Source organism: Pristis pectinata, chromosome 1, assembly GCF_009764475.1.
Source record: "Pristis pectinata isolate sPriPec2 chromosome 1, sPriPec2.1.pri, whole genome shotgun sequence".
In the NCBI taxonomy this organism is placed as follows: Eukaryota; Metazoa; Chordata; class Chondrichthyes; order Rhinopristiformes; family Pristidae; genus Pristis; species Pristis pectinata.
Genome location: NC_067405.1, coordinates 61880390 through 61902307, shown reverse-complemented (window position 1 = coordinate 61902307; position 21918 = coordinate 61880390). Strand labels below are relative to the sequence as shown.

The following is a 21918-nucleotide window of genomic DNA, read 5'->3' as shown; positions in this document are numbered from 1 at the left end:
GTATATGCAGGACCTTTATCTTTGTCTGGCACTGATACCACCTCAAGTCCCTGAGAAAGAAATATCAATGTGAAAGAGATGGGCCCCACAACAATTATTTTGGCGAGGGTGGAGTGGGTGGTGGTTTCTTTCTACTGCATAGAGCTGAGAATGTTGATACTGCACATTAATGCATCACAAGAAGGGTGATACTGATGGTGAGGTGAATTGAAAAATAATTTGGCCATACATTTTTTTATATTATTTCCCCTCCCAGAGATCAGTTGATACAGGGAACTCAGCGGCTGGGCCTATCTACCGACTTGGATATATTGTTAATACAACATGCTGGAAATGTAAAATATACATAGGACATACCTGAATCACTGGTTGCACTCCTAACACACTTTTTACCATTTTATGTCTATCTTAAACTGCCAACGATGACCAAACCAATTCCAGAGACTTGTACATATATTTTGATGGACCAGACGATCATGTCAGGCATTTTAAATCCAACCAGTTCAGTTCCAAACTGTAAACAGGTCAGGTACCACTAGATGTTTTCCAGCTAATGTGCTGAGTGTTTCCAACATTATCTGTCTAGTACACGTTTACAATTTGGCACTGAACCGATTGGATTTAGAATGCCTGATGTGATTGTCCCAGTGATCCTATCTATCAAAACGTATGCATAAGTCTCTGGAATTTGCATAATTATTGTTAACTGCATAAGATAGACATAAAATGGTTAAAAGCATTTTAATGTGAGGAGCGCAACTTGTGATTCATGCATTCTACTTAGATGCTGCAGGCAGATATAATACAGTTCAAGTAACAGAACATCATACAAATGAAGGACTATCATTTCATCATTGTAGTTGCTCATCAGCAAATCCATTAATGTTCCAAAGTTTTATTCAATCCATTACCTTGGTAATTAAGCTCTAACAAAGAGAAATAATTCAAACATTTCAAAAGAGTACCTGCCATAATGACACAGAACAAGCAAATCAGTGCATGCCTATTTATGCTCTAATGCATCCAAGGGTGACTGAGGTTACTGTTCTTTATGAGAAAATAGTACAGTATAAACATTGTGCTTGATTGCAGAACTGAGATGAGATCATTGGGATCTATGAAAATCCTATCGATAGGGAAAGGTATTCTGAAGTACATTGTTTTTCAAAGTACCCCATTTCATATTATAAAATATGTACTTACAATCAAGTGATTAGTAACTTATTGGGTGTGGGAGAACGAGCAGGTTGGATTATCCTCTCTGTAGAGAGGATGACTTCACTGACAGTACTGCAGTTTCCATCCTAGAGTGCCTATAGTGAAAGCTACAGAGGATGTGGCTTTGGACTTGGAGAGGTGACCTGCATTGTACAACCCTGGAAAGTTATGCAATTACTTGAGTGTAAAACTTCCAACTGCTAGTAACACGGCCTTTCAGGGTCCAGTGACCCTTAGGTCAGTGCTAAAGCACAACCATGTTGCTTTCAGTGGAATTCTGATTGGATACAATGGATAGCTATCATTCGATGTTGCCTTAAAATGGGTTGCCAGGGACAGAGATCCATCAAAATGGGTTCAAACAGGGGTAAAAATTTGCTGCATATGCATTCTTCCATTTTATTCTTTCAATTGTGAAATTTCTTAGATATTTCTTCCTACCAAAGTGCATAACTCCACATTTCCCTAAGCTGTATTCTATCTGCCACCCATTTGCCCACTCTCCTAACTTGTCCAGGTCCTTCTGCAGACTCCCTGCTTCGGCAACACTACCTGTCTCTCCACCCATCTTGGTTCTGCTTACATACTTCCGATTTATGAAGTCAGAGTGTTGCTTTTAAATTTACATTATTAACCATCTGCCTTTTAGTGGAAACACATTTGAGTTCTGTAGATGTCAATATGATGGAAAGTAAGACTGAATTCCAGGTAAGAGCTTCTCACAGTTGTAGCTTAAAGATCAGGAATATCACACAAATGGTAGTATGCAAAGTTATTGATCTGTAGTGACAATGTACTTGGATTGAACTGTCATGGTTTTCTCTCTACTGATCTTTCAATTTATAATTCATCATATCTGGCTCTCTCTGCCATTGTTTATCTTTTGCCCCCAGTCTTCCTCTCTGTAAGACTGTTACATTGCACACTTGGGCATTTGTTTCACAAACTATCCATGGTGTAAATCTTTCCTTTTCTCCTCTTCGCTTTCATCACTGTGGGTATGAGTCAGCCTCAACATCAGCTACTAGGCTGCAGGCATGACACACAAAAAGTAGGCTGATGCGCAGTACCGAGGAAGTTCAATCTTGTCAGAAGTGCTACCTTTGGATGAAAGGGTTAGACTGATCCTCTCTGCCAATATACACAGGGCAAAGTAGTGAGATCTCTTGATTGCTCCAACTAAAAGCAGACTAACTTGTCCATCATTTTCAGCTGCAGAACCTTTCCTCCTTTACTGCTCCCAGGTATCAGTAAGTCAGCAGAGCAGTAAGGTGACACTGTAGAATTTAACACACCTATTAATGAGGGTCAACAAACATTTTGTTTATGGGACTGTCACTTGGAACTTCAGCAGTTCATAAGACCTAAGGCTTTGTGCACTTCTGAAGTGGCCTCACACAAAGAAATGCCTCTACCTCATTTGCTTCACAAGTGCAGAGGATGGGAAGGTTGTGTCCCTAGTAATTTTGCAGAGGAGAGAAGCTGGGGGGTCAGAGCTTAAAGCAGTAAGTAGAAAGTTCAAGGTGAGAGTACTTAATCAGGGAAGTGATACAAGCTTGTGGCTCGGCAGGGGTTGATGCTGGCAGTTATGGAGCGGGTGATGGAGACCTACCAGGGATGGGTTCCCAAGGCCATCCTGGGATCTGCTCAGGGAGATCCCTTTAAGTCACTTGCTATGTAGGTGCTGTGAGTATCTCCTTCCACAGGAGCGGCCTGCAGACGTCAATGAATGGCACAGGTTTGGGATTCTCCATGAGCTTAAGGGTTGTACATGGAATACCTGCAATAAAAATCTCAGTCTTCATGATCCAAGCAACGTCCCTGATTTTCGATAACAAAGATTGAATTCCGTGGTGTCTGAACATGCCCTTGCAGAACTCATTTTCAAGGTAAACCTTTGGGATTTGGGCAGTGATAGCAAGGTCAAATATAGTGTGCACATCCGGTTGCATCTGAGAAGGTGAAAGCAAATGTCATTCTTGAACCAGTGCAGTCTGTTCACATTAGCCAGTTTCTAGAAATTCGACCACAAACCGATACATTTTCAAGTTGAGATGATGAGTGGCTTGGAATTGAAGGTATTTGTGTGTACCCATTAACCTAGTCCTTCCTGTTGTTACTTGTCCTTTGAAATGTGTGAAGTTAACATTCCACAGAGTGAAAAAACTTCCTTCACATTTTTTTGTTAAAACTGTTCTCAAATATTTTGGAAGCCCATCTGAGCAAATCTGAGAAAATTGGAAAAATGAATGCTGTGTAGCGAATAATTTTCTATTAGCTGGAACTTGCAGTTAGTTAGCAATCAGAATAGTTAACATCAGAAGGCAGCAGTACAGTGCAAAGACATAAAAATCTATAAATTACAAAAACTAAATAAATAGTGCAAAAAAAAGGAATAACAAGGTAGTGTTCATGAGTTCACGGACCGTTGAGAAATCTGATGACAGAGGGGAAGAAGCTGTTCCTGAGATGTTGAGTGTGGGTCTTCAGGCTCCTGTACATCCTCCCTGATGGTAGTAACATGTCCTGAATGGTGAGGGTTCTTAATGATGGATGCTGGCCTTCTTGAGGCACCGCCTCTTGAAGATGTCCTCAATGGAAGGGAGGGTTGTGCCCATGATGGAGCTGGCTGAGTCTACAACCCTCTGTAGTCTCTTGGAATCCTGTGCATTGGGGGCTCCATACCAGGCTGTGATGCATTCAGTCAGGCTGCTCTCCACCATACATCTGCAGAAATTTGAAAGAGTCTTTGGTGACATACCAAATCTCCTCAAACTCCTAATGAAGTAGAGCCGCTGGCGTGCCTTCTTTGTGATTGCATCAATGTGTTGGGCCCAGGATAGATCCTCTGAGGTGTTGATCCCCAGGACTTTGAAGCTGCTCACTCTTTCCACTGCTGACCCCTCAATGAGGGCTGGTGTGTGTTCTCCCAACTTCCCCTTCCTGAAGTCCACAATTGGTCCTTGGTCTTGCTGACATTGAGTGCAATGTCGTTGTTGCGACACCACTCAACCAGCAAATCTACCTCACTCCTCAAATGCCTCACCGCCATCTGAGATTCCACCAACAACAGTGGTGTCATCGGCGAAATTATAGATGGCATTTGAGCTGAGCTTAGCGATACAGTCATGATAATAGTTAATTGAGCCATTCAAAAACTTTTACTTTGATTTTCCTTTGAAACATAACTTCTAAAAGGTTTAGTGCTATAGTACCTGCAAAGTACAAGCCCATTTATTATGTATACAGATATGTTGTTTTGGAAACCAGTGTGATCATGGATAAGGTAGTAGTTAGGGATTCTAAAAGAGTTATCTATAAAAGTGATCAACATTTGTTGGATCAGTTTACTAATGCCTTTGAGGAAAGGAAACCAGCCCTCCTTCAAGTCTGTCTAATATGTGACTCCAACCCCACACTAGTGAGGTTGGCTGTAAAGTGGCTTCAAAGTGACCTAGTGTGCGACTTGATTATATCGATATGCTGTTAAAAAGTACCACATAGAGTATTGTGGCTCCAGAAGAGTTCACTAGGGGGTGTAATAGATCCCCGTCTTTTCAGTAGCACCTATATTGAGAATGAATTAATAAATAGTCTTAATGCCCCTGTATTTTCCCAGACCCATTCCCAATCTGTTATCCTAAAGTGTGCCAGAAACTTTGTTAACTTCTCTTCCACCTTTCAGTTGTCAGGTCTTATGAGGACTCAGTAAGTATTTAAAACAAAGCCCGAGACTTTGCCATTTAATGTGAATGCACAGAGTTTTTTTTTCTCTCTGACCCCACCTTTGTCTATGCAACAGGTAGGATGCAAGATCATTGTTGTGTTGTTTCTCTACTTCTTGGCTACGAACTACTTCTGGATCCTAGTGGAGGGTCTATACTTACATTGCCTCATATTGATGGCCTTTCTGTCTGACAGAAAATATCTGTGGAGTTTCACCTTCATTGGATGGGGTAAGTGCTAACATTTCTTAAAAAAAATCAATAAAAGACTTCCAAAAGCAGGAAAGGAGGCTGATGGAAACATCATCCACCTGACATGTTATAAATCTTCTTCAGTTGAAATAATTAATTCCCACTTGGCACAACTGAACCAGATACTTACCAGAGCAAGTATATATCTAGCATGATGCCCCATATCAATGCACTAATTTTGACGGGAAATAACCCAAAGCATGACTTTTCTTTCTATTCTGTTAAAAATAGTTAATTTCTTGCCAAGACCTACATGTAAGAAGGTCATCAATTAATTCAATAAGGAATGCAGGAGAAACTCAAGAGAAGGAGTGGAGTGTGTAACTTGCAACCAGATGAGGTGATTAAAATGAAAGTCTTTGTTACACGCAAGGGGAACCTGGATAGGTACGGGTAATAGATGGAAATGTTGATCAGGTGAGATGTCGTAATGTGGGAGGAAATTTATGTGGAGAGTAAACGCAGGCATATTTCCACTCAGCCGAATAACATAGTTGTGATATCAGTTTTATGCCATGTCTGATTCATGTCTTAAGTCCAATTTTGGGATATGTCCAATCTTACACTGAGTACAGTGAATACTGCTCTAGACTTCTTGGTAGTTTCATCTGTTTTTGGGTGGTGAAAGAAAGATGAATATATTTAATTTTTTTTGGATTTGTGTCCACGTTGCTCAGCAGTTTGGTGGGAGGAGGCAGGGACGAAGGAGGTTATAAGTCAAAGTTCAGTATCTATTTGGAGAGACTATGATTGTATACCAGCTTATCTATCTGTGTAGATCAAAGCTGAAACTAAAGCTCAAAATTGCTCTAAATTTAATCCACAAATAGTGTAGCCTTGAAATCCCGTAATTGACCATGAGAAGTTTTAAGAGAGAATTGATTTGGAAGCTCCATGCAGTAGGAATAACAGTTTCTGATCAAATCTTTCAAAGTTATTTTCAATGTTCTGTTGTGACAATAATAGGGCCATCTTCCAAAAGAGCACAGATCTCACTAAATGTTTTATGCCTTGGAGAATCAGTGAAATAAACTTTATAAGTAAGCTGACCACTTTCTATTCCAGGAGTTCCATCAATCTTTGTTGTGGCTTGGGCCATTGTGAGAGCAATATTGGCTGATGAAAGGTGAGAAAACATCTTTTTCTTATCACTTTTTTATAGAATAATAATAAATTTATGTAAGAAATTGGTGGAATATCATCTTCCTTTGTTTTCCAATGCCTGGAGAAAATCTGCTATGTTTCTGGTTTGCTCCAACGAGGCATAATATTACTATTCCTGGCTCTGTAATTTAAGCTCTAAAATACCACATTCTCTATAATACTGGGATTCATGATCCTGTCGCAAAGTTTTACATCAACTTTAAACTTCGAAGAGCATGAGAAGGTCAATGTTACTGGGTAGAATCACCATCAGCTGAGACTTACATATATAAAAAAAACACTTATAATACACCAGTTAGAACAATTATCTTAGAAAAGTCAATTTTCTGAAAAACTTGTTGAGAAGGTGAAAAACCTGACGAATATCTTAATGAAATGGATTATAATTCTTAATTAGTGCATTATGACTCTTTAAAATATAGATTCGGCAAGATCCTTCTTAAATATTCTGGTTCTGAAAGCGTTACTTTCAGCCATGAAATCTGCCAAGCTGTGTTTTGCTATCAGCTAAAATTTTTAAAGATAGTCGTTAATTGCATTTAGAAATTGCTGGAAAGGCTACAAATTTGTCTCGGACCTCTAATTGTCCTTGAAAATCAAAGGAAAGCAGATGGTGGAACCATGAAATGAAAAGCTGTAAACACTCAACAGGTCAAGCAGCATCTGAGGAAAGAGAAACACAGTTAATGTTAAAGCCCGAGATTCTTCCGCAAGTGAAAAGGGATGACAGTGCAAGGTAAAAGAAGGTGGTAAATGATTGGTCTGGAGCTGCAAATGGGAGAGACAGAAACATTAGCTGAAACTATCGTATGAAAATATTTGTGATGGAAATCTGAACTTAAAATGATGAAAATACTGATCGTCTGAAGGAATTGAACCAATATTGAGTCTTGAAGCCGATAATGTAACCAGTCTAAAGATGAGCTGCAAATAATTGAATTTACGTTGAGCTTTGTTGAGATTTTGTTTCTTTCTCTAGAGATGTTATTTCTGCCATATTCTGTTTTCACTTAACACTATCACTTTCTAAAATTAGTTACAAACAAACCCTTAACACATAGGAAATGTGCCATCTGGCCAAATACTAATAGGGAACACAGAAAGCAAGTACAAAAAATGTTCTTGCAGTCTGATTAATGTCAATCTTCATTGCAGCTAAAAAGAACTGCAAGTACAGACTTCAATTTTTATGTGGAGGAGAGGACAAAGTGGAAGTGGTTGTGTGGGAATTTTTAAAAAAAATTGCATGTGGGACGGATATTAGCTGAGAACCATGTGGTTAGTTGTGAGGACAAGTAGTTGCCCTAATATTTATATTTCTGATGCTTTAGATGCCTCAATCTAATGCGTTTTTTTAAATTTTATCTGTTTCAACTAAAAGCATGGCTCTGGTGAGTGAAAGGCTTGTTAAAAAGCTTTTGCTCCAAAGTTAACAAGGTCAGACTACTGTCAGAACTAACAATAGGCTTAAAGTTTGTTGTTGTATTATCATAATTTTCTTTCTTTTTGTGACAAAGATGTTGGGAACTGAATATGGGCAACTTTAAATGGATTTATCAAGCACCAATTGTTATAACTATTGTGGTAAGTACACGCTATGATTTCCTGTTGTAGTTCTGATGGATAAGAGAAGTGGAAAATATAGTTATGCAAGTTAAAAGAACTCACACTGAACGTTTGAAGAATCAGCAAAATAGATTTATTTTAAAGTCTTGCATAAAAGTAATTCGAAGTTACTCATAGAACATATAACATAGAACATTACAGCATAGTACAGGCCCTTCAGCCCATTTTATCCTGCTCTAATATCTATCTAACCCTTCCCTCCCACATAGCCCTCCATTTTTCTATCATTCTAGGAGTCTCTTAAGTATCCCTAATGTATCTGCCCCCACAACCTCTGCCGGCAGCGCGTTCCATGCACCCACCACTCTCTGTATAAAAAACCTACCCCTTATATCTTCCTCCAATCACCTTAAAATGATGCCCCCTTGTGTTAGCCATTTTTGCCCTGGGAAAAAGTCTCTGACTGTCCACTCGATCTATGCCTCTTATCATCTTGTACACCTCTATCAAGTCACCTCTCATCCTCCTCTCCAAAGAGAAAAGCCCTAGTTCATTCAACCTATTATAATCACTGTGATCATAAACATTCCTCACATAGTTCTGTGACCAGGTACTAGGGCTAGCTGGATCAATTTTACATTGTAAACATAGAACAGTGCAGCACAGGAACAGACCTTCAGCCCATGATGTTATGCAGAACTAATTAAGCTAATGGCGCCTAATTACACTGATCCCTTCTAACTGCACACAATTCATATTCCTCCTTTCTCTGCATATTCATGTGTCTTTCTAAGCGCTTCTTAAACACCGCTATCATATCTTCCTCCACCACCACCCCTGGCAGCATGTTCCAGGCACCCACCACCCTCTGTGTAAAAAACTTGTCCCGCACATCTCCTTTGAATTTTCCCCCTCTCACCTTAAATGCATGTCCTCCGGTATGAGACATTTCAACCCTGGGAAAAAGATACCGGCTGTCTATCTATGCTTCTCAAAATTTTATAAACTTCTTTCATGTCTCCTCTCAGCCTTTACCACTCCAGAACAAACAATCCTAGTTTGTCCAACCTCTCCTTATAGCACCTGGTGTCTAATCCAGGCAGCGTCCTAGTAAACCTCTTCTGCACCCTCTCCAAAGCCTCCACATCCTTCCTATAATGGGGCGACCAGAATTGAACGCAATATTCCAGATGCAGCTTAACCAGAGTTTTATAAAGCTGCAGCATTACTTCCTGACTCTTGAACTCAATGCCTTGACTAATAAAGACAAGCATGCCATACACCTTCTTTACCACCCTATCAACTTGTGCTCCCAAAGTTATGCAATATTGTTAAAATAGCATTAATATAACATTGCTCTATTAAAGAAAGGCAATATAAGATTCAGATTTAATCACTCTTTACACAACCTGCTGTGAGGACTATGGTTTGTGCTTTATGTATCAGGAAATGAGCACCAGCTGATCTGCTCTAGCTAGCATTATATTGTGCAGCATTGTACAAAATCATTCGCTGTTTTGCTCATTGTTAGCATTTCCTAGTAAGGAGGATACTAAAATATATTGTTCTATGTAGCATGTTAATGCATATTACAGTAGAAAAAGAAGACATCTAATTAAGACAGAAAAAAGTAATTGAATATATTAGTGTGAATATTATTTCTTGCAGGACTCATTTTGTTGAATTCATATCCCTATCTTACTGTAATAAGCGACTAACTTTCGGAGGCAAATACCTCCATTCATGACATGTCTTATTAATCTAACACACATCTTTCTGGTATTTCTACCTTAACTATTAGAGAAATGTGACAAAATGTTATGCTTAATTATCCCATACAAAATGATGACATGCACTGAAATCATTCTTGTTAAGAAATGTTTTTAATTGCTATGAGTGAGTTGTTTGTTGCAAGAAATGAATCAACATTTCAATGAGCTAGGGCAAGAGATCACGATAAAGCATTGTAGCACATTGTAATACTCTGAACAATTATATTGGCTTTTCTATCTCAGTAAAGTGGTTCCAAAACCCGAGTTTAGCATTTCTTCTATGCAACTGTATTTGCGATTTCTATAGCAACCAGCCGTTTTTAACATGGTCAATGCAATCCCAAAGTAAGCAAAAACACTTTTAAGTCTTTTACTATTACGTCTAAGATTTCATAGACAAATGATTTTTTTTACATTTGTGAATCTACTTATCTTCATTCTTTCCTTTATATTAAAACATGCTGATGGGTTAAGTGACTACTGCAAATTACCTCTAAGTGTAAGTAGGTGGCAAAGGAACCAAGGAGGAGATGATGTGCATGCAAGAGAGAATAAATTGCAGGGCTACAGGGAAAAGGGACTGGAAGTGGGACTGATGGGATTGGTTTGCTGGCATGGACATTATGGACTGAATGGCCTCCTTCTATGTTGTAAGTAATTGCACTAATTTGCCACTGATTACTGCAAACAGCCATATGAACTTCTAACCTACAGATGTTGTACTATGCCAACAGATACGTTGCTTTCTGTAACAATACACTCTAATTTGGCTGTAATTAGACTGGAAAGTAAGTTAGGATCAATGTACAAAGATAAAGGTTTCTTAGCAGCTTTACGCATTTGAAAAACACCTTAAATGTAGCAAAGGTGCTTTACAGTGTGTTGTTAAACAAAATTTGATACAAAGACAGACCAGGAAAATTTAGGGCTGAAGACCAAAATAGTTTAAGGAATGGTTTAGAAGAGAAGAACAAAAAGAGTATGAGCAGTATAGGGAGGAAATTCCAGAGTGCAGGACCTCAGCAGATGCAGAATGGCCACCAACAACAGAGCAATTAAAATTGAAGATGCACAGGAGGCCAAAACTGGAGAGGGCAGAGAAGCTCTCACAGCTTAAAAGTAAACTACTTCATACATAGATGGGTGTTTACATTGTCACAGTAAACAATGATTAATCTTTATCTCATATTTTTCAGATAAACTTTATTTTTTTTGTCAATATCATTCGGGTTCTGGCGACCAAGCTGCGTGAGACCAATGCTGGGCGATATGATGCAAGGAAGCAGTACAGGTAACATTTGATAAGGTCAGCTTATTCTTTGTCCTTAACACAATCACTGTGCCATTTATTATTAGGATTGTTAAAACTTCCTGCCATCTTTTACAGTGCTGATACTTTTCAATAATTTTCTTGCAAGTATTTCTCAATCTCCAGCTCATAATTTGTTTCTGAACTCCAAACACTTAGATTCAGTATTTGACTCCCTCAAGCATAATCTCCCTAGTGCTATAATATTTTCCCAATTAAAATAGATACCTTCTCCTTACCTATCTTTCCTCGATATTTGTAAAGAGGACATTAAGTATCCATTCCTCACTCTCTCTGATCCATTACTGCCTCAACCTCATATTTCCACAAAGCTCTTCATGTCTATAGTTTACCAATCTGAATGACCTCAATGGGCACTAATGTATCCCAAACTTATTTTGGACTGCTTTGTATTTTCTATGTAATTCTGAATTACTTCTACCTCAAATGCTTTGTAAATCTTTGTACACTATGTTTCTTCGTAAAATTCTGGTGCTAAATTCCCTGTAGAATTAGTTTAAATTCTCACTCAAGGCATTGGTTATCTCGCCTGTGAGGCTAATGTCTTAGCTCTGTTTCAGTGCAATTTGTCCATCTTAAATGGGTGAACTACATTCACTGAGCTGATCGTTGTTCCAGGAATCTGAAGGTCCCCTCTCCTCCTTATGTGCCACATCTCTAACTGTGCAACAGCCAACCACACTCTCAGTTGTGTACGTTACTGCAAATGACTCGGATAAAACTACATTCAAGCACTGTTTTTTAACTTCCTCTCCGTCTCGTTAATCTTTGACTGCTGGACAACCAACACTCTCCCTGTCTGACAAAGGGTCTTAGACCTGAAACGTTAATTCTGTTTCTTTTTCCACAGATGTTACCTGACCTGCCAAGCATTTCCAGCATTTTCTGGTTTTTTATGCCTCTTCCTCACCTAGCTGTTTATTTTTGGCATGGACTGTGACTCCTAACTCTCTTCTCCCCACTTACCAAGAAAGTTTTGTATAATCTCTATAATTTGCTTGCCGTTGCATACAATATCTTGGTGACAGAGAGTGGCCAAACTACCTGACTGTACCTCCTACTACTGATTCCCAAATTACTACTGAGTTACTACACTTTGTTCTAACCCCCATGCTGCCCTTTCTCTCACAGTGTCCACTTTATCTCTAGCTGACATTCACTGCTGTTGAATACCCTAGTTGAGGTAATGCTACTGTCAAGTTATTTTCAGCACTGAATTGCTTGGACAAGTGAATGCTAATTACATTCAGTTATTGGAAGTCATTCAGTTAAAGTACATTTTTGTCAGACATGACATTTCTACTGATGTGAAGTATTTATACTACTGGAAATGGCTATTTATATAAAATTAAGAACATTCAGTTTGTACTGAAGTAGTAAAAATGGATTAATAACCTGAATCAGCCCTTCTGCTACATATGATACATTAAAAATCTTACACCTGCATGCACTTCCTCTATCAATTTCTTCCATTATAAATTCCCACATCTACCCTTGTGAATTAGTTGCTTGTGAACAAGCTAGACTCTTACCGAAAGTAGCACTGCAGAAACTCAACATGCAACAGATACAAGTCAGAGCTCAAAACAATCAAACTCCACTGACTTCCAAGTCATAAAAAGCTTTGCTCTTTAACACTAATATTTAAATATTAAATACAACCGTACTACACCAAAGGGATTGTATGATGTTGAAGTGCGACGATCATCTTGACATCTACTTAAACTGAGTTTGTTTGTCTTACCATGTGAAGTGAAGTGAGAAACTGGCTAATACATGCTCGTTGATAAATGAATAGAAGAGAAACTCTGCTCTGTATGGAATTCAAAGCTTTCTGAGGTGGTAGGGGTTCACAGATGAAATAAATATATTTAAGCAAAAAGAAACAGCACAATACAGGCCCTCTGGCCCACCATGAATAAATAAATAATAACATTTAAAATTTATTAAATAAATACAGACAAAATAATGAAGAGAATTGTTAAGTCTTCAGAAAATGTTTAATCAGGACAGATGACAAGAAAATGAGACTGTTAACTTGAAGTTTAATGGAGTCTATTTTTGGTGTATAGTTGGACTATCCAGACTGTAAAGATTCTCTCTGGTCCTGCGCAATGATAGGTGCAATCTATCACTGGTTCTGTTGTAAACTACAATCTTAAGAAACTTTTGACCACAAGTCTGATAGGTAATAGTTTGCACAGGATGTCCTGAAGGCCCTGTGGTAGAAGGAGATGGTGGACCTTGTAGGATGGTTTCCTAAGCAGACTGTTGAAGTTAATTGGTAGAGTATCTCATCACCAGAACTCTCAAACAAGCACCAAGACCTCACTTGGTGAGAAGGGCTGTACACATGAGATCCTTCATGCGTAACCAGAGTCTCAATCCCACAACACGCAGACCTCAAGGTGACTGCAGCATGGATGAGATAGCCATCCACCTTTTTGTGGATCGTGTGTTTGCCAAGTCTGGAAAGAGGTGCAATGATTGTCCATTAATATTGATGACACCATTGAAGTCTTCACTCAGAAAACTGGCTGGAATGACGCCAGGAGCATTAGGAGCTGCTGGAAGACGGCCAGCCATTCATTCTTCAGAGCTGGGGTGTACACATTGCTGAGCTGGAGTAGAGCAATTTTGTATGTTACGTCTGGCTGGGGGGAGTTGGACGCTGCATTGCTTCTCGTTTCCTAAGGCTGGGATGAGTCGGGTACTGCATTGTTCCCAGATTCCTGCAACTGGAGTGCATCAGGTCCTATGTTGCTCCCGGTTTCCCGAGCCTGTGGTGCTCAGATGGCACATCCCTCCTGGTTTCCTGAGGCTCTGGTGCATTGAGTGCTGAATTGCCCCTAGATTCCAGGAGATGAGCAAGTTGGATGCTGCACTGCCTCTTCTTCTGTTGACTGTCAGCTGGGGAACAGCTGGGAGCTGATTGCTGGGGCTTGATAGCAACTGTTTTCTCTTTCCTCTCACTGGACACATGCTTGACCGAAGCCTTGGCAGGTGGAGGGGAGATGTTTTACTTGGTGGAGGACTTGCTGCAAGCACCCTCCCCTACTGCCTGTGCTTAGCTCAAGGAACACTTGGGGCAGGCTCTGTATACACTGTCTGTCTCCCCACACAGTTTGCAGCACCTGCTCTCCTTGCACCATTTTGTCTGGTGATCTTCCTGTTTGCAGTTTCCAGAACTGATGGCTGTTCTAGTGGCTGCCGAGTGCCCAGGCTTGCTGCCGGTGCAGCACACTCTGGGGTGTCCTGCACAGACTGTGTAGCCGTGGCTTTGACCGAGTGGAAAGCTGGAGGGCAGTCAATGGTGGCTCCCATTGCACCTATCCAAAGTATAACCTTGACCTGACGCTTGCTTGACCGGGTCCCAAAGAGATTGTTAGGTTGATGCAGCTTCCCGCTCCCTTGATGGACATGGAAACAAAGGTCAGGATATTCACAACCAGAACCTGGGGATCGTACATGTTCAGTGTCACAGTCCAACCTTTTTGTGTTGGAAAGTGCACGGAGTCTTTGCCTTCATATGTAATGGTTGGACAGTCCTCCTTTCTCAACGTGCCATTTCAAACATCAAAGGTTGTGGTTTACAACTGAATCCGATAAGAAAGGTTGTTCATATTATGGAAACAGGCCTTTCGGCCCAATGCCATGCCGACCAAGTTGATTACCTGAGCTAGTCCCATTTGCCTACATTTGGCCCATATTCCTCTAAACCTTTCCTATCCATGTACCTGTCCAAATGTCTTTTGACCATTGTAATTGTACCTACATCTACAACTTCCTCTGGTAGCTCATACCACACACCTACCACTCTCTGTCTGAAGATGTTGGCCCTCAGGTCCCCTTTGAATCTTTCCCCTCTCACCTTAAACCTATGCCCTCTAGTTTTAGACTCCCCTACCCTGGGAAAAAGACTGTGAACATCCACCTTATCTTTGCCCCTCATGATTTTATAAACCTCTAAGTCTCCCCTCAGCTTCCTACATTCCAGGGAAAAAAGCCACAGCCTATCCAGTCTCTCCTCATAATTCAAGCCCTCCAGTCCCAGTAACATCCTTATTCAGCTTAATGATGCCCTTCCTATAGTTGGGCAACCAGAACTGCACATAATATTCCAAGTGTGGTCTCACAAATGGCTTGTGCAGTTGTAACGTGACCTCCCAACTCCTGTACTCAATGCCTTGACTGATGAAGGCAAGTGTGCCAAATGCCTTATTCACCACCCTGTTTACCTGTGTCGCCACTTTCAGGGAACTAGGTACTTGTACCCCCAGGTCGCTCTGTTCTACAACAGTCTCCAGGGCCATACCATTTACTGTGTAAGTCCTGCCCTGCTTTAACTTCCCAAAATGCACAAAATGTAACAATTCACTCTTGCCGTAGTTAAATTCCATCTGCCGTTCCTTGGCCAACTTTTCCAATTGATCTATATTCTATTGTAATCTTAGATAACCTTCTTCACTGTCCACTATACCATCAATTTTGGTGTCATCCGCAAAATTACTAACCATGCCAACTACATTCTCATACAAATTGTTATCATAGATGACAAACAGCAGTGGACCCAGCACCATCCCCTGCGGGAGACCACTGGTCACAGACCTCCAGTCTGAAAAACAATCTTCCACTACCACCCTCTGTCTCCTTCCGCAAAGCCAATTTTGTATCCAATTGGCCAGTTGACCCTGGATCCTATGTGATCTAAACTTCCTAATCATATGTCCTATTTGAATTTTCTTAATTATTTTGTCAGTGTATTAATAGGTAGACTTAGTTTCTTTTGACCTTACACATATTTAGTTTCAGGTGCTTGCTAATGCCTGTTCATCTTCTTATTATTTCACTACATGATTCCTCTTCCCTCCTCAACATACTGTTATGCTCCACTGGAAATTTTCATTGCAGAATTGCCATTGTTTACTTTAATGAGGTGTGACAATGTTAGTGCTTTCTTGAAAGTCTACATCAATCATAACTGAACTGTTCCTCTTGTGATTGATATTTATTTAAAAGCATTGATTGGAGCATTATCTGCATCCTATCATTATTTTCATACTCTAACTATAACAGGCTAGAACAATGAAAAGGACTATACAAACTATGTCTGCTGTTGTTAATGTGAAAATCATCCAGAGACTTGTGGTAAGGGAGAGATGCTCTGTGAATTGTGCATTCTCCCAATTGCTGGGTGATTTAAGCTGTTTTGCTACTAAATTTACAAAAACAGCATCCATCTGGCCCTAAACCTCCCCCTGATTATCAAGGTCTTTGCATTTTCCATTAATATCTCACTAAATATACACAATTTTATCCAGTAGTTAATAGCTCAAGTATGTCTTTAATGATATTTGTTAATGACTGCCAATCAAACTATCTCCCCATTCCCACAACGACCTGTTCATCATTGGCCTTCTTCATTGCCAGCATGAGGCCCAAGACCTCAAACTAGAGGAACAACACTTTGGTAGTCTACAATCCGATGATATTAACACCGAATTTCAGTAACCCTTACCTCCTGTGTTTCCCCGCGCCCCCCCCCACAACCCACAACCCACTTCCAGTCCTCCCATTTTGTTCCCTTTCCAACACCCTATTTCCAGCCCCCCCCCTCACCTATTTTCATGCCCTTCTCCCTCTTGGTTCCATCCACCTACTACCCACATACTTCATTCACCTAATCCCCTCTCCCAACTGGTTCCACCCACCCTTTCATCTCTCCCTTAACGGTTCCCATTTTCACCTTCCTTAATTATCAGATTCCAGCTCTTCTAGCCATTGTGTCATAGAGTCACACAGCATGGATCAAGAGACATACAGTCATCCCCACTTATCATTCTCCGGCCTCCGTCTCTACAGTCGCCCTCCCTGGCTCCATCTACATAATTTTTTTTCCTTGTCTACTTCCACCTATCACCCACCTTCCTCTCTCTCCCAACTCCATTCCATTCCCCCTCTCTCCCACCTGGCTCCATCTGCCCATCATCCCTCACTTGGTCCACCTATCACCTACCGGCCCCTGTCTCACCACTCCCCCTCCCTTTATACCGGCTATCTTCGCTCTCAGTCCTGATTCAAGGTCTCAACCCAAAGCATCAGGACTGAATCACTGCTGTTGTACTTGGAGCAATGGGAAATTGTGTAAGTTTTCTGCCTACATACTGGAGGTTTGATCAACTCCATTAATGCTGCGTCAAGTATGTTGGTGAAGTGGAGGAAGAAGTTTAATGTTCACACAAGAGTTGTTCAAGTGAGTGAATTCAACATTCAAATAGTATATCTTATCAACTGCACCATTGCCCTCATTTATGGATTAATTCATTGAACGCCATCTCTCTACCAACAAATCTATATCAATCAATACACAAGCCTTCGGTGCGTGTAGTTTACCTCATACTCATGCTTTCAACACGGTTGCAAGCCTTACATCAATAACTCATTGTTCATATGTATTGGCAGCTGGTCAACTGTGAGGGCCACATCATTCAAGTGTTTTGCAGGACACTCTGTCACGCATGCTCCCTTTCTTACCAGAGATGGTGGCCTACATTTAAAGTCAGCAGAAGAGGACTTAGGGAGGATAAACATATCAGTGCGTTTACACCCATGGAGGAGGTGATGCTGATTTTATGTTGAAGGTTGAGTGTAGCTGGCATGCAGGTCCACCTCAGAATGAAGGAATGATTAATGTGGTCACAATGCTCCTGTCCTTCCTGTGACTAGATGCACACAACAGTCTGAGAGAGTGATGGAAAGAACTGGATTCATTGGAAGAAGCAAGGCCTTCTACGGTGTTATTCATGTAAGATCAATGCCACAAGAATCTAAAGCCTACACTCCGACACCACCTCTCCAGCCATGCATTCACCTTGTGTGTTCTCCTATTTTGTACTCAGTGGCATGTGACACTGGGAATAATCTGAAGATTACTACTTCGAGGTCCTGCTTCTTAAACTTTTAATCTTTACTCTTTAAAATCTGCCTGCTGGACCACATTTTCTGCCACTCATTTCTGAGTGAGTTGCAGTCCATTTGTGAGGCACCCGATACATTCTCCGAGGTTTCAGAATCAGAATCAGATTTATTATCACTGACATATGTTGTGAAATGTGTTGTTTTGCGGCAGCAGTACAGTGCAGGACATAAAGACATAACAATTACTGCACGTTACAAAAGTAAATAAGTAGTGCAAAAGAGGAATAATGAGGTAGTGTTCATTGACCATTCAGAAATCTGATGGTGGAGGGGAAGAAGCAGTCCCTAAAACGTTGAGTGTGGGTCTTCAGGCTCCTGTACCTTCCTGCTCTTCTTCGATTAGTAATTTGAAAAGTCAAGCCAAACAGACATGTCTGCTTCCATCTTCTGGGAAATTTATTGGTCTAATTTAAATAACACCTGGAGCCCAGTATAAATATAACCTGTGGGTCAGGAAACTTTCTAGCAAGAGTACCACAGGAAACCAAGACAACAAGGGGTATCCAAGGATGTGCATGGGCAAGTGAGTAAGAAGTCTGAGGGAGAGGATTGACTGGATTGCAATGAAGTCAGTGGGAAAAGGGTATGATTAAAATGACCAAAAAGTGTTGGCATGGTGAGGGTCACAAAGGGGAGATTTTTGGAAGAGGCCTTTGAATGAGATAGATGAACGTGAAATGTTTGAAGGAGGAGAAGGGATCCAAAGAGATTAGTGAAGGACCAAGTATGTTATTAGGGATGATGATCCTAGAAGTGCTTTGAAAAATAAGGGTAGAATGAATAGTCAACAGAAAACGCTTCATTGGAGAGTTGGAGATGAGGAAAGGGTCTCAGGTTGTGAGTCATGTTTCAATGGGTGCTGTGCACTTATTGTAGTCCGTTGACGTGAGCGTTCATCCGGACAAACCATTATTTGTAAAACACAAACATTTGAGGGTGGGGTGAAATGAAGAAGAACAGCAACCTTGATCAAGTTGGTCAACACATTGACTTGCAAGTAATATTACAAATATTTTATTAATTATGATTGTAATTCTGTTTATCCTTTTTTAAAGAAAATTAGCAAAATCCACCCTGATTCTTGTGTTGGTCTTTGGAGTCCATTACGCTGTGTTTGTTGGTGTACCACACACCTTCACTGGAGTATCATGGGAAATCAGGATGCACTTTGAGCTTTTCTTCAACTCATTTCAGGTACAATCATCTCATTGAAAAGTTAAAATGATGTGAGAGTTTCTGAAACTCGATTCTGTGCTAATATTGATCAATGAATCACTTGAGCTAGTGAGAGAAATAAACAACTTAGCACCCTTACTAAAGAAATGTATCCCAAGTGTCACAGAGTCCGTGCCCACTGTCAAGCTCCCAATTACACTAAAACTGCACTAATCCCATTTTATTGTCCCCATATTCCAATCAACTCCTCCCAGGCTCTACTTCTCACTCATATACTAACAGCAACTAACTTACCAACCCATACATCTTTGGAATGTGGAAGGAAACCGGAGCTTCTGGGGGAAATCCACACAGACAAAGGCAGAGCCTGCAAACTCAACACGTATAGCAGCGGAGGTCAGGATTGAACCTGGGTTGCTATGTATGTCTGGCACAGTAGTTCAGTATTTTATAAATACCCAAGGAAGAATAAATTCTGATTTATATCTGTCTGATAATTTATTTATAACAAGGAGGTAAATAAATCTTGGCAAAAAGATGGATAACATTCTTTCTGCAAGAATTAAGTTTGTAATATTAGCTGAGCCAAGCAACCAGGTTAAGTTTCAAGGTTGAGATATATTCTTAGACTTTGGGGGAATCAAGCATTCAGAGAACCAAATAGGAAAGTGATTTGAGAACGAGGTCAGATTGGCCATGATCTGGGAAGCTGCAGGGGTCATATTGCTCTATTCCTGCTTCAATTTCTTATCTGCTTATATTTATCTAGAGTTGAACCCCACATACACACTTCCACTTTGTAATTATAAATAGATATAGGTCATTAACTGTGAACCATGTGGATAGACTTTTTTGTCAACTATTTCAATGTTTGAATTTTCATTTGTCACCTGAAATCATTGACAATTAACTCCAGATCTAGGATTACTCTAAACACACAATCATCCTTGGATAGTTCATGCGAGAACTATCCAAGCAATATCCTGAATGGAGATAATTGGAACTAACCTTTATTGTTCTATGGGATTCTCAATGTGAATGGGTGTTTGGGTTATATTGCCACTGACATACATTTCCAATATCACTTGCAAATGCAGGGTTGCTAATTCTTCAGAAATTTCATGAAACTTCCTGAAAATATAGATTTATTCTCTGTAGAACCGCCCCTCCCCCACCACCAAGCAGTGGCAAAAGGGAAGAAACAGGCCATAAATATTAATTTCAATTTTGTAACTATTGTAAATGTTTTTTTTTACACTGGATACAGTAAAATCTACTGCATTCCTGCAATAGTGCTGAAGGGCTTCAGAGCTGGCTCTGCCTTTGGCCATGCAGTTCCTGTCTGTTTACAACACTGGCATCCATCTGACAAAATGGAAAATTAGCCAGAAATATTGTGCCTGGAAAAAGCAGGACAAATCCAATTAACTGCCACCGCCTTTGACTTACTCTCAAATATTATCAAGATGATGGGAGGCCCCATTGACGGTGCTGTCTTGTGGGACTCGACAATAACATGCTCACCAATGCTTAACTTGGCTCCAGATCTCAGGGCATTCTTGGTCCAAATGTGGACAGAGGAGCTGAATTCCAGATATTACATTAAGGAGGGATATGTTTATATGTTTCTTGCATATATTTTGTGTTTCACAAAGTGTCCCAGAAAGTATATTTTGGCAAAATAAAGCATTGGAGAATTCAAATTTCTGCAAACTCTGCCTTAGAACCAGGATTTTAAGCCATTTATATTCTGCTTCTGTTTTTGTCCGATGTTAGTATGTCCATCGTTCTAACTCTGTCATTTTGCAGGGATTCTTTGTTGCCGTCATTTACTGTTTCTGCACGGCAGAGGTAAGTCATCCTTTTACTTTGGGGGGAGAAAAACACTGACAGCAAGATTGAATTCGTCATTTCTTCCTGGAAAGATTGTTCATTTTCCCCATTCATACTTTTCAAAGAAATTTGATAAAGAAAATCAACAAACTGCAGATGCTGCAAACCTGGAATAAAAGCAGAAAGTGCGAGAAACACACAACGGGTCAGGCAGCATCTGTGGAAAGAGAAACAACGTTAACAGTTCAAGTTCAAGTGAAGAGTCTTCAGACTATAGCATTAACTCTATTTCCCTTTGCACAGACACTGCCTGATCTGCAGAGAGTTTCCAGCAATTTCTGTCTGTGTGCCAAAGTCAAGAATTGGCCTATCTGCAGTCTGCAGGCCAAATTGTAAGTTCGTCATTAATAAACCAGGTGGACTTTTATCACAATGTAGTAGATTTGTGATTATTATTAGCTTTTTATGCAAGATTTATTTAATGACAAATTTAAATTTACCAGCTGTTGATGTGGGATTCAGAATGTCTCTGGTTCAATAGTCCAGTTGGTGTAGTGGGTCAATCAATCAGTATTGTTTCTATCTGAATCCAAAGGTAGGAGACCAAACTCCTGCCACTGTTACCTTCTGTGACAACCTCCTGGCACATCTTTGTCATGTTGCCAGTACACTGGTTCTTGCCGTGCTTATGGGCTATTACGGTCATGGACTCAGAGAGCTGGACAGCATAGAAACATGCCCTTCGGCCCACTACATCTATGCCGACCATCATGCCCATTTATACTGATCCCACTTGCCTGCATTAATTCCATTTCCCTTTGTGCCCTGCTCATTCAAGTACCTGTCCGGATGCCTCTTAAAAATGTTGTTACTCTTCCTGTCCCCACCACCTCCTTTGCCAGTT

The 21918-nt window shown here is 40.3% G+C and overlaps 1 protein-coding gene across 3 annotated transcripts in view; it reads left to right on the top strand.

The window, feature by feature from the left end:
• The window catches only part of LOC127577251 (parathyroid hormone 2 receptor-like), a 70128-nt gene that overhangs the window by 44501 nt on the left and 3709 nt on the right, over positions 1-21918 (top strand). For all 3 annotated transcript variants that reach the window (XM_052028296.1, XM_052028288.1, XM_052028303.1), the window contains 6 exons: positions 5021-5174; positions 6261-6321; positions 7877-7943; positions 10894-10988; positions 19061-19199; positions 20991-21032. In XM_052028296.1, the coding sequence (XP_051884256.1) occupies positions 5021-5174; positions 6261-6321; positions 7877-7943; positions 10894-10988; positions 19061-19199; positions 20991-21032 (558 nt within the window). The remainder of the gene's footprint in view (positions 1-5020; positions 5175-6260; positions 6322-7876; positions 7944-10893; positions 10989-19060; positions 19200-20990; positions 21033-21918) is intronic.